The 19,343-nt window shown below is 37.8% G+C and overlaps 1 protein-coding gene across 2 annotated transcripts in view; it reads right to left on the bottom strand.

The window, feature by feature from the left end:
* COL14A1 (collagen type XIV alpha 1 chain) overlaps nt 1-19,343 on the bottom strand; it is a gene marked incomplete at its 5' end in the record, with an annotated part of 120,167 nt that overhangs the window by 72,391 nt on the left and 28,433 nt on the right. For both annotated transcript variants that reach the window (XM_084281298.1, XM_084281299.1), the window contains 8 exons: nt 2,962-3,091; nt 4,385-4,530; nt 8,263-8,392; nt 9,426-9,577; nt 11,058-11,219; nt 11,609-11,773; nt 12,791-12,910; nt 13,632-13,787. In XM_084281298.1, coding sequence (XP_084137424.1) covers nt 2,962-3,091; nt 4,385-4,530; nt 8,263-8,392; nt 9,426-9,577; nt 11,058-11,219; nt 11,609-11,773; nt 12,791-12,910; nt 13,632-13,787 — 1,161 coding nt within the window. The remainder of the gene's footprint in view (nt 1-2,961; nt 3,092-4,384; nt 4,531-8,262; nt 8,393-9,425; nt 9,578-11,057; nt 11,220-11,608; nt 11,774-12,790; nt 12,911-13,631; nt 13,788-19,343) is intronic.

The following is a 19,343-nucleotide window of genomic DNA, read 5'->3' as shown; positions in this document are numbered from 1 at the left end:
CATAAGTATTCTATCAAAAAGATTTCCTGACAGGAATATTTTGGCAAAACATTTTCTGAATATAAAAGTCCCTGACATAAGGGAAAGTTTGTCCAAAAGTATAACTATTTCAGAAGTTGAATTTTTTATTTTTACTGTTTTATCTCTGCTTAACCTTTCCCTTTTCTTACAGAAAGGAATTATTCTCTGTGTAAAGGCCACATTTGACTGAAGCTGCTTCCTAACAGCAACCCCAGTTAAAGACATATTTATATACTATACAATCCTTGACTGCCATGAGCTGGAGGAAAGTTAGGTCATGCAAAAGTTGCAGATTGCTTCCACTTTTCTATCACCCAAGAGGAAGCAATTTGTGCTATCTCTGTTACTCTGAGCAGTAGGTTCTGTGTTACCCCAACATCTGCTTATTTTCTCCAAGTTGTGAAACTTCTCTCTCTCCATCTTGCCTTCATGCACACACTCCTCACCAATCCACATGGACAGAAAAATATCAACACTTTAGAAGTTGTTTCCCTCACACAAGAGCATATGGGAGAAAAGAAAGAAAGAAAGAAAGAAAGAAAGAAAGAAAGAAAGAAAGAAAGAAAGAAAGAAAGAAAGAAAGAAAGAAAGAAAGAAAGAAAGAAAGAAAGAAAGAAGGAAAGAAGGAAAGAAGGAAAGAAGGAAAGAAGGAAAGAAGGAAAGAAGGAAAGAAGGAAAGAAAGAAAGAAAGAAAGAAAGAAAGAAAGAAAGAAAGAAAGAAAGAAAGAAAGAAAGAAAGAAAGAAAGAAAGAAAGAAAGAAAGAAAGAAAGAAAGAAAGAAAGATAAAAACGATATATGGGTTCTTTATTCAGGTCATATAGTGACTCAGAATCTGCAAGCAAATGCCTAACCAGATTAGGAACAGTCAAGTCAATTTGGCTATGAGGAAAGAGAAGATGAGAACAGATTGGAATTATACTAAATGGCTTTGCCACACTTTCTGGCATGCGATATATTCCTCTGAGTCAAGTAAAGGGAGTATCACGTGCTGGCTTTCCTTTCTACTTTCTGTCAGTCGTGGAATTCACTTCATTTCACCAACCTGGCCATACCACAAAATGCTTCAGTCTCAGCTCTTTCCTTTTGGAACATAATCTCCTGACAACATTGCTCATGACCAGACAGGCAGCCTTGCTGCCAAAGTTATATGATATTTACAGTGAGACTTGGGTAAATCCTGCCCCCTCCCCCTCCCTCCCCCCCAAATGCTAACTCAGAATGGGCTCATTGATCATGTCACGTCGTGGTACAAGACAGATTTTGCTAGAGTGATTAAGATGACTGTGTGTGTAGCATAATTTTTAATAAATACAGACTATCTGATGCTACATGTAATGCTACTGCAAATTAGGCAGATCCCTCTCCAGGCAGATGCATGGTACAGGAAGAAATACTAGGCAGCCTGTTCTTTAGTTGAGAGATAGAAATAATCACATTGAAAGAAAAATAAAAATAATTAAAAAAAATTAAATCTGAATCCAGACAGGGAAGACATTACTGAACACTGACTGTGTGTGACGGGTATGCTCACCAAGAGCTTTCTCTCCTCCCAGACTGCCCCAATGCCTGATCAATCAAAGCCTCTTAGAAGAGGCTTATTTGAATAGCTGGATACGGAAGGTTAGAATTAATCCTCTTTCTAATTACAATGCTAAAGACTAGTCAGAGTTGGCTGCACTGTCACCTTAAAAATAGATGAAGGTTGCAGGGTTAGTTTTCTTTTTATTATTCTGGTCTGGTAATAGCAATGATGCTGGTCTGACTAACATATGTTACTAGCTTCTGCAATCAAACACTGAGGTCATGATTCCTCAGCTTGTGCCAATGTATCTGGAATTTGCATGTGATCTTCCATCCAATGTGTTAGCAAGGTTTAGAGCTGTGCAACCTCCAAGATCATATGACATGAAGTGAATTCAGGCTGGCACAGTCATAAACTACATAAACTACTAGGAAAAATGAAAAACAGATATTGACCAAAAGGAGGGGGAAAAAAAATAAAAAAAGGAATGAGAGACACACAATAGGAGAGAGAATGACACAGAGAGAAAAGTCAAAGACTTGATTCTCCAAGTGTTAAGAATCTTCCACACTTTTAAAGTCCACAAACATTCCCAAGTTGCATTAATTGCCTGTCTGTGCTTGTCTGTCTTGAACTGTTCAATAGCACTTGTACAACTTCTCCTACCAGTACTCACTTTACAGGTCATTGCTCTGGCCCTTCTATTTCTTAGCACTCACATGCCTGAACTTTTCTCACCTATTAAATGTAAGCCACTTTCACACTGGCCCACTCAAGCCAGGAGCACAAAACAAGGGGAAGCATTCACTCCGCTGCTGGAAGCAGTAGAGGTATCACTGAATGCAGTGCCAGAAATATCCCTGCAGCACAATTGCTTATTTTCAATTCCTTTGTCTTCCAAATTGCTGAGGCTATTTAGAGAGCCGACATACAGTGCTGTGTACAGTTAGTAAAGGACAGAATTTAGCTGGCCAAACTCTTGCTGCTTATTAAAAACACATCATCTATCATGAATGCACAGGCGCTTTCCAACCCCTCGTTTACCAGATGTTAAGCAGTGGGGGTTGGACAGAAATCTTCCCTTGCTTCTTTTCCATCTGTCCTGACTCCTACTGAGCCAGAGGAACGAACTTCTCCAGCTGAGCAGACTTTCCCCCACACACACCTGGTACGCTGGCTATAGGAGACTAAACAGCAGTCTCAGTTTAGTTCTACATTGTGACCTTCATTCACCTTCAGCACGTTCAAAAAACTACCACTAGTTCCACTGAAATCAACAGGGATACCCATAGTATTGCTACTGACAAGAGAAAAGAGTTCAAATCAGATTTTAAAAGGAGATGTCTTTTCTAATATGTGCAAAGACTGTTGTGAAGTTCTGTTAATACTGAAGTGAATATAGGTACATGCTACCCACGTGTAGTTTCTTGTCCTGTAAGGGGATCACTAGCTTCTTCTCCAAACATGGCATAAACTGTGACTGTATATTCTGTATTTGGCAATAGTCCATCCAGTTCAAGTTCTGTGGAAGCCTCCCCAATTTTTATCTAGAAACACCAAGAATAAAAAAGACACATTATTTCTCAATTAGCTCATGATGGGGAAGAATACTAATTACACACTTGGAATTAAACTTGTGATCAAATACTTTGCTGAGCATTTTTCTGATATTGTGCCTGATCTTGTCCCAAGATTTGGGGATTTTGCACAATTATGAAAAGAACAAAATTGTCAAAAGGCCAAAAGCCAGCTCGCAGGTAAGAAAACTTTGAAGGTAACTAGTCACATTAGCAATGACATAAGAGACCTCTCTAGAAGGTGCATCTCCTGTGCCCTTTCCATTCCCAGCTACATCTTCTTTCATCTTCAGTCTTTTACAGGAGAAATTCATTTCTATGCACAGCAAGGCTCAGTTTTTCTGCTTGCTAATTCAGGCGTGTATCACTTTTCATTTCCACCTCTTCAATGAGAGCCACAGCAACAGGAACTGACTTATTTACTGGAAAAAAAAAGTCCTTCTTCAGGGTTCAGCTCAGATCTACAGATTCAGCTAGGTTTCAGGGAGAGACTTATTTAGCAGAGAACACAAGTCTATGCGAGCTTTTGGTAGCTTCCTACACTCTTTCACACACAAGTGTGCATGCCCTAGCATGCTTTTAAATGTTCTTGCTTGAACAGAGATGCTATACATAATCTGAATTATACATATAGAAACTTGAACTTAAAAACTTTTTAAATCCTGCCCCAAAAGTTTCACTGGAACCATGCTAGAAACTATTTTTAGTCTACTGCTTTTAGTATTTTACTTACAGTAGAAGACTGCAGTTTACCTAGTCCCATTTTTTTTTCTAAAGATATTTATTAAAAACACTTTTGATGGAAGGCATTATTTTTAAATTAAAAAAAAAAAAAAGTAAAAGTTGAACAGAATTAGAACAGAATTAGAATATTTCCTAATTTGATTTACTTTCAAAGGTCCTGGGGAGTACAAAAGCTTAACTTAAAGTTCTTGTGATATCACACTTAGGAAGTAATTTAGATGTTTTGGGCTTTTTATGAGTGTTTGCTTTATATGATGACACAGTATCACCTCTTACCATTTCAAAAGAGTCACTTTAACTCAGCTGAAATTGTTGCATTTTTTGACAATGACATATAAAAATAATCAACTGGTACTTGCCCTCTGTTCTTAAAGTCTAACATGAAATACTTAAGACAGTCATGGAAAAAAAAAAAAGTATTTGTTGATAAAGTTGAATGTTAAAGGCCAACTACTATTTTATTCTTTAAATAATTATTTCTTTAATACTTGTTTTGCAAATGAAAGCTCAGTACATCACCTCCTTTTCATCTGCAGCCAATCCTTCTGTCAGAGGAGCGTACAGGATCATGTAACCTGTGGCACCCGCTACTCCATTCCACTTAGCTCTCATGCTGCTGTGCGACACATCGTACAACTGCAGATCTGATGCCATTGGCAAGGCAACTACAGTAGAAAAAAGAGACAGGCACTTCAGTCGTCTCACATGAATAACCAGCTATTTTACAAGCCGTTTATTTTACTGCAGGAAACACAAAGGAAAATAGCTATCTCCAGGCATGGAAGTGCTGTTTGTGTGACACAACTATGAAGAGCTGGTTAATACACAAAAGACTGCAGAATTACAGAAACGAGGAAATTATGATCTAACCATGCCAGGTTATGCCAGGGCAAAGTTTGTCCCTACAAAGCATTGCAGCTCTTTGTCTTAATAGCTTTGAACTTTTCAGGTGGGAGGATTTCAGTTCTTTAAGCAGCAAATCGCTCTGTTCAATCCCACCCTCCCTTCTCCCTGATCTGCACAAAGATAACCACTTGCTATTGAAGAATGGGCAAGGTTGCTACACAGAACAAGTCCCCAGAGGTAGCTTTTTTACAGCAATAATTGCCAAGCCTGTGTGTGGGAAGGACGGCCTTGATGTAGGACATCATGGAGGAAACCCTGAATAAGTAGATTACACACAGCAAAATATTTTGACTACAAGCTGTTGTGTTTAGAACCTTGAGTGTCCAAACTGACTCCTGGGCCTGTGTCAGTGGGATTATGCAAATACAAGCAAGATCACCTATCGCAAATCACAGTGGATGCTAATGTGACTATATAAGCAAATGTGCCCTTCTTCATTGTGGTGGCAAATTTTAATCTGTCAGTATCTCACATAAAGGCAAGAATTTAAGCTACATTTTTCCATAGTTCTCCACTAGGATGGTAAAACAAACAAACAAACAAACAAAAACTTTTAAACTGCCCATATTTTATCATCTGGAGTGATTGATACTTGCACATGTCAGGCTGTCACTTCTAACACACAATCAGATCAGTACTCTGTGCTGCATGACCTTGGGGTGTGATCTGAGCAGATCTCACAAAGTCATCAGGGCTGGGCTCAGTCAGAACTTGACTAGGTGACTTCAAAGGAACACCAGGTGCAATAGGAAATGATCCCGTTGGCGCAGTACGCGTCTCTCTTCTCTCTGCCTCAATAAATTAAACCATTCCCAGCACTGTGTCATGGGCTAAAACACAGCTGGAGATGACATTTTGGGAGGCTAAGACAAAAATACAGGCTCAAATAATTTTATATGATCCTATTTTATTTTCGTATTGGAAAGATTAGCTTGACAGAGAATCAAAGAATTGTTGAGGATGGAAGGCACCTTGAGATCACCGAGTATTATTTTTGCTGTTCAGTTAGGATCAGCTACAGCAAGTTGATGAGGATCACGTCCAGTAGGGTTTTAGATATCTCTACAGATGCAGACTCCAGTCTCTTAGGACAACTCACTCCAGTGTTTGACCATGACAGTAAAAAAGTGCTTTCTTTTGTTTAGATTTTATTTTATTTTTAATTTGTGCCCATTTACTTTTGTCTTGTCAGTGGGCACTACTGAAAAGAATCTGGCTTCCTCTTCTTCATTCCTTCCCATCAGGGATTTTAGCACATTTATAAGATCCACCGGAGCCTTCTATTCTCCAAGCTGAACAGCCATAGCTGTCTCTCCTCTTATGAAAGATGCTCCAATCACTAATTACCTTTGTGGTACTTCACTGGACTCCAGTAAATCCATGTCTCTCATGTACTGGGGAGTCCAGCAGTGGATGTAGCATTTCACATGTGGCCTCACCAGTGTTGAGCTGAGGGAAAGGATCACCTGGCTGGCAATGCTTTGCCTACTGTAGCTTCAGAGGTGGCTGACCTTCTTTGCTGTGAGGGTGTGTTGCTGGTTCATGTTCACATTGTTGTTTACCAAGGTCCTCAGGTCCTTCACTGCTGAGCTGTTTTCCAGGCAGCTGGCCACTAGCATGTACCAGTGGCTGGGTTTATGCTTCCCCAGGGGCAGGACTTTGCACTTCCTTTCTTGAACTTTCTGAGGTCAAAATTGAATCTCCTTTCATAATTCCATGCTGACTACTACCTTCCTGTCCTTCATGCATTTGAACAGGGTTTCAAGAATTAGTTACTCCATTATTTTCTCAGGCATTGAGATGAGGATGACCAGCCTGTAGTTCCATGGATCCCCTTCACAAAGAAATAACATTCACTTTCTTCCAGTCTTCAGGAACCTCTCCCAGTCACCATGACCTTTCAAAGATAATCAAAAGAGTCTTCACAATGACATAAACCAGCTCCCTTAGCACTTACGGGTGCAACCCATCAGGTCTTGTGTCTAGTTTGCTTAAGTGCTACCTAATCCTGGTCCTCCTCTGGTGAGGGTAGGTATTCTTTGCTCCAGACTTTCTCACTGATCTCAAGAGCCTGGGACTCATGAAGGCCATTTTTACTGATAAAGACTGCATCAGAGAAGGTATCAAATGCCTTTGCTTTTACCATGTCGTTTGTCACCAGGTTCCCTGTCCCCTTCAGGAGTTAGATGATGTTTTCCTCAGTGTTTCTTTTGTTGTTCATGCACCTGCAGAGTCCTTTGCTGTTGCTCTTCACATCCTTTGTCAGATTAAGATCCAAATTGGCCTTGGCTTTCCTAAACCTATCCTACAAGATCAGACAGCAACTCTGTACTTTTCCTGGGTCACCTGCCCCTGCTTCTACCACTTCCTTTTTATGTCAGAGTTCAGTTAGGAGTTCCTTGCTTACCCATGCAGGTATCCTGCCACCTTTGTTTGATTTCCTACTTGTCAGGATGGACTGTTCTTGAGCTTGGAGGAGGTGATCCTTGAGTATCAAGCAGCTTTTCTAGACCCCTCTTCTCACCAGGGCCATAATATTTGGATTCTTCCCAGCAGATCTCTGAAGAAGTTGAACACTGCACTCCTGAAATCCAGAGCAGTGACCCTGCTTTTTGCTCTCCCAACTCTTCTTAGAATCCTGAACTCCACCATTTCACAGTCACTGCAGCCAAGGCTGCCTGTGACTTTAATATCCCTGATCAGTTCTTCCTAGTTTGCAAATATCAGCTTCAACAGAACACCTTCTGTTGGCTCCTCAATCATCTGAGTCAGAAGGTCAATGCACTCTACAAATCTTTTAGATTGCTTGAGCCCTGCTGTTTTTCTGCCAACAGATGTCAGCTATTGATATATTTCATATTGACTTTCTGGCTCCTAATTTTAACATCAGCCTTATTCTTTATTTCCCTTCCTAATATGTGTAATGTTTACTACAGAAAATAACTGTATTTTGTATACAAATATATAGTTTCTATTCCTATGATCTATAACAGCACTTAGTTTGAGGTACTAACATGGTTTTCCTTACAGAACCCCAAACTGCAAATGCATTCATTCTAAAAATATCCCACGTCATCATCTGACAGGTAGAAAATCAACTGAATCATTGAAAAAGCAACTTACAGAAGTTACTTTGAAATACTTGGCACTGGTGGGAATCACATGCAGGTAATTTCTGGTCCCACCTAATACTCTACTTATTAGATCATCTTCAACCACAAACCTTATTTATAAAGCTTGGCTCTCCAGCCAAAACTGAGGAGTGTTCTAATTTAGCATTCAATACAACTGACTTCAAAGTTCAGCCCAGAGATAAATAAAACTTATCTCGGCATTTAAAAATCTGCAGAGCATTTGGGCTTAGGAATTTGGCCCAGAATTAATTCAAACAGGAATAATTTAAGACAAATGCATTAAAAGAAGCTGATGTTTAAACAGTGTGATTAAATGCAGAAAATAAATTTCCTAAGAAACATGGTTAGGATACTCACGTGTAGTTTCAGTTCCACGAAGGCCCTCGCTAGCAGCATTTGAGTATATAGCAAATACAGCTATCTGGTATTCAGTTAAAGACATCAGGTTTTTCAGAACTGTTGTTGACACAGTTCCATCCACCACAACCTGTTTAGAAGAAAGTTCAGCTAAATATGCATATGGCAAACTAACAATATTGATATCTAATCATTAAATCTCTCTTTCAAGTGGTTTTTAAACTAGAATCTAAGAATCAGTGTGCTAGATTTCAATTATAGCACATTTGGATTTGCTTCTGCTACCTTTATGTAACAGTAAGGCAACTGGAAAAAAAAAAAAAAAAAGCAAGTATGTACATAATTCAAATGTTTAGCTGATATATAAGTAGCTATTCAGAATACAGGAACCATTCAAATAAAGTGCTTGCAATGCAGTTTAACTCTGTGTATTGGTCACTTTTTAATATTATTACTACACCCTCATAAGTATTCCTTTGGGACTATATATGTAAACACTGTACTACAAATTGACATTACTGCATATCCATGCTAAATGCAATGTTTCTAGTGCAAAAAGAAATAAAATATATCTTTAATAAAATCCTTTTGCTCTTTTGCATTTCCATTCACTTTCCATTCACCAGCCAAAGCCAAAAGCTTGTTCTACTGCATTTTTTGCACATCTCCAAAATGCCTGTAAGTCCTATGCAAATAAATACCTTGACATTTTAAGCGATCAGTTGTAGACATCCCAAAATATACATCCATATTTTCTTCCTTTTATGTATCTCTCTTCTTAGAACCAAAAATTTGTTTTACCATCAGTTCCTACCTCTTCTGTTCTTGTAAACAGAACGGCACAGGGGAAGTTGATAGATTTGTTTCAAGTAACCATATGTGTAAGCAAAAATGCAGGCACTTAACTGAAGGTACAACTCACACCATTCCCCAAAAGTACTCCCATGTTTATAGCACATTTACTTTAAATTGCACGACAGATAAGCAGCCTGGCCACTACCTAACATTCCACTGCATCTTATGCGTCCATATCTCTTTTTTACAGTGTGCTTCATGTTCACACAGGCTATTTTGTGGTAGATTTAAGTAAGACCAGGGATTTTCTGTCTGGTTAGTTCTTCCTGCTGTATTATAAATTTCTGGGAAGCTTTTACTCATATTACCTCTTCTGGTTGCCCTCCTCGAGTGGGATAGTACACAACTCTGTATTTTTCCACTTTGCCTGGTGCATGGGTCCAGCTAACACGGAATCCTCTGGCTGTTACCTCAGATGTGACCAAATCCGTAGGAGCCCCAAGCGAAGCAACAATTGTTCCTAGGTTAGAAACAACATAGTTTATTTTTTTTTTTATTCCTCTCTGCAAAATATATATTTTTTTGTTCTCTTGTATTTGTTGAAGCTCCAAAGATCTCTCCTCATCAGCAAATCTAATGCCAATCAGAAAATCTACTGCCCGTTCATATTATTAATTCTCAGTGGAAACAAAGAACTAACAATATGAATGAATACTGCACATAGAGTTTTCACTGGGACTAAGCCTCCCTGGTCTTGCATAAACCTTATATCAAAGAGACAAAAATACAAAACTAAACCTTCCTTCCCTTCCTCCCATCACTCTTTCAAGCCCATTCTCTTCCTTTTTTTTTTTTTTTTTTTTTTAAGGTTGTCTTCTTGCCAGTCATGAAAAACATGCAAGTTTTAATCTCTTGTGTTCCTTTGCACCTTTGCAAGTTGGAAACTGATATGCTGCCTGTCAGCAGATTGAAGAGATGTACTAAATAGCCATCTTCTCTGGCAATCATTCCCTTCCACAAAGATGCCTCATCTCTGTATGTTTTTTCCATCCTTTCCCTCTCAATTTCCCCATTTAGTTTTTATTCTCCCCGCAAGACACTGTTAATATTTTGTATTTATTCCAGTTTTCAGGTAAATTAAAGAGTGAAAAATGCAGTGAAACCTGACTAATACACATTTTTCACTGCACAGGTAGGAATATGTGTGAAAGACAACTTTCCTTACTGGTATATATTACAAGCATATTGAAAAGTCACTCAGCATTTCTGTGATATTACAGAATCACAAACGAAGCAATATGAACAAACTTCAGTGAAGCCATTCAGAAAGAATTTCCTCTGGTATGACTCTTTCTCTGACAAATTGCAGTATTTTATCATAGATATTTCTTTAGTTCAGAAAAACAAAAAATTATTGTAGTCAGAGAAGACTTTTTTATATATAAGAACAGTGTTCTCCACCACCAACTTTTCTTATGCTCTGAAATATATTTTAGAAATGTGTTAAAGAATAAAGAGGAAAAAATATATATCATCAGGAAGGGACAAAGCAATCTTAAAAGTTGAAAATTTTGAAAACTTATGAGACAATAAAAACAGTGAGTTAGGAGATGGAAAGCACAGCACAGACATAACAATTCCATGTGCAGCTGTTAAAGTAATTCATCCCCAAATCTGTGTGTTATGATTTTTTTCCCCTTACCCACTACTTGGAAATAGATATAGCAGAATGAACATGTGTAAATATATATATGTGTGTATATATATATTTGTATTACAAAAAATCATAATATTTACCACTATCAAAGACAAAGAGCAAAAGTTCAAAGCTATCAAAGCAAGAACAAAGCATAACTTCCTAACAATATACCTTCTTGTAAGTAAAATAATATACAGCTTGACATAAATGCCAGAAGCCAGCTTGGAACTGCAGGTATTCAGAATAGGATTTTGAGCTATAAATTCATACTAAATTATGTTAGATTTCATTTCTTATTCACCTTTGATTTCCTTTTCCTGTTCCTCTACTCGTGAGCACACTGTTCTAGTAAGACCTTCAACAATAGTGTGCATGAAGTTGAAGTCGGCAACGTTGTAGACATGTGTGCTGTCAGGTTCAGAGGCAATCTCTTTGAGTTCATTTATGTCTGCATTCTTCACACCTTTCATTAGAAAAAATAAAATAAAATATTTGCAACAATAACAACAGAAATGCTCGCATGCACAGGCACTCATAAAAAGTGATTTTTTTTTCCAATTTCTTTAATGACCAACTATAAATACAGCTCTGTCATTAAGATATTACTTCAAGAAGTAAATTTCTGCCAGTGTACACTATTTTTTCAGCTGTCTCTTGATAATGTAGCATGCATGTATCATGCTAAATTCATGTTATAGTTTCATGTATTGGTAAACATATTAAAGGTTTAAAATAATGATTATACTTACGGCATGCAGATAAAAAAAAAATAACAATTAATGCACCGGGTAACAGATACAAATATACCAGAGTTTAATGGGACACTGTATGTGGATATGGCAGAATACCCACCAATAGCGAACAGCTCAATGCCAGCATCTCGTAGGTTTTTAGCAGGAGGGATAACATCATCCTGGGACTTCCCATCAGTGATCAATATGCCAATTTTAGATACACCAGGCCTCGCACCTGCTTCAGGCTTAAAGCTGTTTTCCAAAATGTAAGTTAATGCAAGACCTAAAAATGGAAACATTTTAAAAGGGAAAAACATCCATTATTTTTTTGGATATCACAGTGTTTATATTTCCACTCAATTTAAAAACCCTGAGAAACCTTTTAATAAAGAATGATTATGGAAAGAGAGCTTATTTAATAAAGAATATATTCCAACAAGCAAACTAAACAGCCGTGGTGACATTTCATTTTTAGCAGCCTTTTGATCAATCAATGTATTTTAAATGGGCAATGGAAGCCTAAATTGACCTTCCAATGAATTTGTCATTTTTTCTTTTTGCATTCCTCCAATCATACGAGAGTCTCTCTGTCCTTTGTCCCACTGCAATCACTTCTACCAAAATAAGGGCTGTTGAAGAAGAGAAGGATAATCTTTCAGATCCTTTCTCCCCTTTTCTTCCCTACCAAATAAAAAAGGCAAAAATTTACTTAAGGGCATGCTTGGGTATTTGAATATGTCATTCTCCTGGCAAGACAGCCAGTGTTACTAATAACTACTTTGATGATAGTGGAGTTGCACTGAGGCTGTATTTTTCCCAGGGTGACGGGCATCCTCCATTTATCTATCACTGAGTATCTTCTTGGGTTTTAATGCTCTAACTACCAAAAGGTCAATGGAAATCTAAAAGCCCCAGGTGATCATTTGAACAGTTACTATTGCCAGTTGTCAGATATTAGAACAGCATTCTTTCCTTCCCCAGAATAAAGCTTTGTGCAAGAACAATACGAATGGATTTTGCATGTTTTCCTAACAGGTTAAAGATTTTACTTCAAGCACACAGAGTCCACGTACACTTTGCTTTATGTTTAGACTGTCCTGACTAGAAAGATTCCCAGTGAAGCCAATGAGACAAACACTTCAGAAAGACTTCACAGACATCAGACAAAGCCATTAGCAAGCTGCAAAATAAACATGCCTTTTAGCCTTCACAAGAAGATAGAAAACTTCTTAGTTTGTGCAGCAAGATGTGTTTTTTAACAGAAGGCTAAAATTTAAACATATACTGTGCTATACTGTACCTGTTAACGTATTCCCTCCTTTATATGGTAGATTGCGGACCGCATCCAACACCGCATCTTTTGTGCCGTAGGCATTCAAATGCCATTCAATGCGAGGATCACCACTGTACTGGGCAAGACCTAATATACCAGAAAATAAAGTACTCCATTAGACAACAAAGAATTTTTTTTCTGAGTGTCTGTACTTTACATACTTGGTTACTAACAGCTTCCTACTGTAACAGGAAAACTGTCCTGCTTGATGCCAAAAAACCTGCATTACGTTGTTCTTAGTGGCAGCTCCTCCATTTATTTTCAAAGCCTTCCTTTCAAGTGCTAAACTAAGTAACTGAGAAGGATCACGCAACGTTTTCAGAGGTTAGTAAGATTCCAGAAAAAAAATGTTTTTTTGAAAAAGAACATTTTTATTTAATATGTTTTAGAACAGACTAAAATGTAAGTAGCAGAACAGAAATGTAACATTTGAGCCAGTTAAAACCACCAGAAGTCATCCACTGGCATGTTCTTCCTTTCAAAATTAAACTGTAAGGAATTGATCTAATGCTGATTGAAGTCAGTATGGCTTTTTCCACTTTTTTTTTTTTTTTTCCACTGACATCACATTAGAGTTTGCTTAAGCAGAGTACTACAGTAAACTGTGAAGAATACCTTCATTAATGTTGGAAATATTCTAGCAGTATAACTCCTATTGATACAAGTGGGAGTTCTAGTTGTTTGCTATTAGTGAGAAAAATTAGGACAAATCTTGCACAAACAAGCAGCATTAAGCTGTTAATGATCTTGAAACCATAATGTTTTTTACATTGCTGTGGAAGTACTAAGAAAAACCATGATACCTTACCTACTCTTGTTTTCTCAGATCCCACATTGAAAGCAGAAACCAGATTTTCCAGGAACAGTCGAACAAGTCTGAAATTGAATCGGCCGATACTCCAGGAACCATCTACTAGAATCACAATATCTGCAATAGCTGGAGTTTTGCATGTAAACAGGCTTCCTGTAAATCATTAAAATGAAAACATAATCTTTAATTCAACAATAAAATTGCAACTAAATAAATTTAAAACTTCTTCCTCCCAGTAAGCTTAATACCTAAAGCTTTCTTCCAAGGGCAAAGTGAAAAATAAACAAAATCCCTGAATATATTTGTCCCAAATCTGGTAATAGAACACTTTGGCCATTATCTACTTTGATTTTTTTTTTAGGTTATTCAAAATTACTTTTGGGAGACCCACAAAAAAAATCTAAAAATATGATTCTTCAGAAAGAATAAGTTAACCATCATATAATGCAACCAAACCAGTAGTTCATTTTCATTATCAAGATGAATAATTCTATACATGGTATAGAATTCATGACCTTTAGGTGTAGACAACACAAAGAGTAAAACTGAAAGTCGATTAAATATGCTGTATTAAACCTAAGTAGGATGCACTCACTAGAGCAAAGGTAAAATATAGAGATTCAAATTCACAATCTCTATGTTAACTAGCACCATATAAAGACTGAGTCAAGTGCCTCTCTTCTAAATGTATGAAAAAGAAGCAAACAAAAATAAAGGAACAATAAGAAATTAACAGAAAAGATCTGATGAGAATCACCGGAGATGCTTCAGGGTTTAGCTTACCAATGAAGAAATCAGAGGAAATGGGTGTAGAGTTCAGACACAAATTGCAATATAAGCCAACAAGAAGGCTTTCAGGGAAACAAATTCCTAATAAATTGAGAAGTCTAAGAAAATGTTCCATGTTCAGTTAGGGAAAATGACTGGAAGGCAGGGAAGTGGAAGGTATACCATGAAAGAGTGTAAGGAAAGGTTTCCATAACCTCAAATAGAATAGCCACCACCCAGAGGAGTGACTGTAACAGTAAGGTAGTGTATGGAGGGAAAATGAATGATGTTATGCAGGTACACCAAGCAAGAACCTGTGTTTGAACTCTAAAAATAGCAAACCACCTGCAAGACTGACTACAGAATAAGGATGGAAGCAGAAAAGTCAAAACAAAGCATGTTAGTGGAAAAGGTCTCGTGCATGACAAACCGTTTAGGCAGGAAAAACATGTCCCTGAACACAGAAAAAGAAACCAAGGCTGATTAGTGAGGTAAGCTGCATCTCAACTTCCATCATCAGTCTCTTCAGGGTCCACTACATAAATTAGCTGACTAAGGCTATTAACATCAAGGGTGATATACTGACAGCAATGACCAACAGAGTAAAGAATTCTTAGAAACAAACTGATCTTGAGCACAGATGCTCAACAAATAGATTTGTTGAGAATTATCAATAAGGTGTCCAGTTGTTTGCTCCTTTGAGGGAATAAACCACATGGTTAGCAACTCAAAACTTTAACATCAAATTATAGTGACAATCTTATAATTAAAAATGAAATGATAATCTCACAGACAAAAACAATCTGATGTGCAGAAGGACTTAAAAATTATTAGATTCTTACTGTAGTGTAAATCCACTGACCAGGAAACCCAATCCATAAATTTACAGTTAATATCTTACACATGTGCTAAAAATGTCTTGAAAAGAGACAGGAACATTTCCTACGTGCAGTTAGCAGTGTAGAATGAGTTCTAAACACATGACAAAAATTCCACTTACAGAGATGCCAAAACAAATATTTTATTTTAGTTTTTACAGTACAAGACAACGCTATTTGAATTGGCAACACATTGTAAAATGTAAACACTGGGGAACATTTAGTAAGCATCACAAAAATCTTAAATTGGAGGATAAATCCAAAGGAGGTCCAAATCTTTCTATCATTGAACTTAATAGGAAAAAATCCATTGATTTCAACAGGAATGAGATCTGCCTTTTTGTGATTTAATAGGAACTTACTGGTCATGGCAAAATCCATGTTTTAATTATCTTTGCCAAATGAACTTCCTGCTAATCAGCCCTCATCACTTGCAGCATTTGTCTTTATTAAGCATAAAGTTCAATCATGCCATTCTCACACTGGCCACGACTAGCTTCTTAAGCTTCAAAATAGCTATTGGCAAAGTTAAGCGCTGCTCAACACCAGCAAGGATGACAGAACTGGACCCCTGAGTCACATCCAAGCAGCTGCGCTGTAGCACAGATGTACCTTTTCAGTATGATCCTGGTAGTTTAATCATATAGCCCAATGAGGAAAACAGGATTTGCATGGCTGTATTTCCCTTCAAAACTAATAAAGTCTTAGGCTTACTACGAAACCCGGTTAGTACCCTAGGTCATACTCTTTTCATACCAACAGGTTTTGCCTATAGGGCTTCTTTAATACTGTAGGGCTTCTTTAATACTGTTTTAATACTTTTAAATCTTTGTGAATAAACGTTTTTATTGGTTTTAGTAAACCCATTCAGTGCAGCAAAGGCCGAAGAATAAAAAAAACAGTAACAGCATTCCTTTCAATACTTTATTTCCACGTCATCAGATCAGTGCAAATAGCATCATTCAATTATTTTGGTTAAAATAGCGTGTGTGGTTTAATCCAAGACTGTACTGCAATGCCACAGAATGTGAGAATATGATTCTTTCTTCGTAGATAGCAGATACTTGTTGAATCTTTTCTGCATAAAACTTTTAGGTTTTGTTACTTCTGTACACCCACTATTTGCTTATGTTTTCTCCTTGTTGTACTTAATAGAATTGTAGAAAGGTCCCTAAAATGGAATAAACAACAGTGAGATATTAAATAGAATAACATGCTGTATAGAAATCTTTAAAACCTGCTAGGAACACAAACACCATATATCATCCTGGTTTATAAAGTTATTCTAAAAGACACAGTGTGTAGCAGCTAATTTACACACCCCACTGAGAAGAGCCGGTTTCCATTAACAGCTCCAGCAAAAGTCTTTTTCAATAATCTCTTCAGACCACCATACAGAGTCATGGATTCCTATGGTGCTGGAGGATAATTATGAACTTTTCAAATATCTAAACAAAACTTTAATGGTTAGTTTTCTCAAAGACATTTCTTGGACGAGGATGACAACATATAATTTCATATGAAAATGCTTCCAGAACTTTAGCCCACTACAAACTTCAACACTGTGAGCAGGTTGTGCATATTTTCCTTTCACTCATTTATTAAGAAAATAGTGGTGAGAGAGAAGGCACCGCTTTCCTCTGATGTACAGAATACTCACCAGCTCCAAGAGTAGGGCAGCAGGGAGGTAACCTGTTGCCTGATTTTGTAAAATGTTTCCTATGATTCAGCATCATTCTACTTCTAATTCAAGTGCTGCATTCCACAACAAACAGTAACAGAGGCTGTGATTTTTGGATTAGAGAAAATGACAGAAACACAAACATTGTAAAGTCAAGCAAGCTCCATATTTTACAGCAGCAACTGTCTTCACTGCATCTGCCTGCCATGGGTGGAGGAGTTTCTCGGGGAGAAAATAATAAATTCATGATCCTTCCATAACAAATTTACAGTCTTCCTAGTGTCACTTGGCAAAAGGAATTTGCCATTCTGTCAGGCAGTTCACTGAGGAGGAAGGAGCTCGGTCTGCTCATTTCCTCATGAATGAAGGGAAGACCTTTAATGTACTTAGAATTTCTCCCCTGAAGACACCAACTATGAGGCTCACAGCAATGTATTAGGAGAAGGTATTCACACAAAACCTGCTTCAGTAATGCCAACAGCCTTACCTTCATCAGAAAACATGGATCTTGCTGCCTTTATTTCAAGGCAATCTTTCAAAGAATAACCAGCAGTAAAGGAATTTTGCATCTACCAAATGAAGTTTCCTGCCTTTGATCTCTCCAGGCTCCAGACGTTGGAGATGATTCATTTGCCTGCATCTCCAACGTGCAAGTGCCTATTGAACTACCAAGACTTATGTCAGAATTTGGCTGCCAGCAAAGCCAATGATAGCAATGCTGAGAAAATGATCCAGCTTGATCCTCCTGAGATAGAGGGAGAGTTACTGGAGCATGCAAAATGTGACCCCTGAGACAACCCGTTGAAGGAAATGGAGAACAGAGTCAGGGCTGGGAGGGGCTCTGGCAGCAGTGAGGATGCACGGAACAAAGCAGGGTCTGCAAGCTTCTGAAAACACTGGCACTGCCTCTCTGAGGCTCTGTTTTCAACCTACTGTTATTCCCTTCTTCACACATGCACTCAGTGAGTGAGATAGCAATGTCAAAAAAAGAAGCCTAAATAAAAAATAATACAAGCCTTACTAAGAAACAGATAGAAAAAGTATGATTTTTAGACTGGAGTAGTGGCTCTTTGACTCTTAATACTATTAATCCTTGAAAGTTCTTTGAAAGGCAAAGGAAGAAGCAGCAAATATAGGCACTGCTACACAGGAGGACTCCATGCCTTAGAAGAACCTGTTCAGTTTGCATCCAGCTATGATACATTTTGCAGAAATACATTTGATATTTTTCCTCCCTTTGGTCCGAAACTCCGTTCGCATTTTCAAGAGCCAAAACACACACTTCGGCTAGGACAAGTGAAGACTATAATTCTTACTGAGTCTGCAATAAGTCGTTTCCTTTCTCGCTCCCTGTCACAGTGGAAAAGGCAAATAATGTTAAGGAAGATGGTTCAAGTGGAGGTCAGTAATAATACAAAACGAATGGGAGACTCCTTCACGGAGTAACAAAGCACAAAAGGCAAGACACTTGACAAAAGTGAATGGAAAATAGCTCAGTAGTGTCCGACAGCACCATAGCTGAGCAGCAGCACCACTGAGGACAAGGGCAATATAATTCCACAGCAGCAAAATGTTACTTCTATTTTTAAAAAGGGTTAAAACATAGAGGGACGTGGAGCAGTGTTCAGCTCCAAAATGCAGCAACTCACCAGTTCACGCTTCTGACACTGATATTATTGCACTGTGCTGGTGATATCATCATTGCACTTAGACCTCAGTTTAACACATCCCATATGTCAGGCTAAGGACCAGACAAATGCATACAGCACAAATGCTTCTCTTTGAACTGGATCCAAACATAGCTTGAATCTGAAGAGCTCAAATGCTGGAACATCGTTAGGTTGAAAGAGCAGCCCAATGAGGTCAGAAGCTCATCCCTGCTCCCTTAAAAATAAAATAAAAATCAACGCACAAAACAACAACAAAAAAAAGCAGCCAGCCCTTTCCCATGCACCTTGCTCTGTTCCAGAAAATGACTCTTGCCCAATTGGCAGCCCTACAAATTTCTTATTTTGGAGAGCTTGAATCTTAAGGTCTGTTGTGTCTAATCATGTTTGGAATATTTTCTTTTCATTTGTCTGTTAATGCTGCAGTTCAATACCTGATTAACAGCAATTTGCTTCTTTCAAGAAGTATGCAGCCATAAATACATGTCATTATTTCAAGTATACCTTTTGAAAATAAAGTGACAAAGCTAATTAGCAGTAGCTGATAAAAAAATAAAAATAAAAATTAATTTGTCTACATTAAATAGCAAAAAATCTCAACTGTGAGAAAAGGAAGCATAAAGCCCTTTTCTATGCACCTTTCCGTGCCCACTGCATGACAGCTGGACGTCTGCAGCAGCAAGCCCTATCTTACAGAAATTACCAGAGCTTTCTC

Source organism: Netta rufina, assembly GCF_964035555.1.
Source record: "Netta rufina genome assembly, chromosome: 2".
NCBI lineage: Eukaryota > Metazoa > Chordata > Aves > Anseriformes > Anatidae > Netta > Netta rufina.
This window is presented reverse-complemented; position numbering and strand designations above follow the sequence as displayed.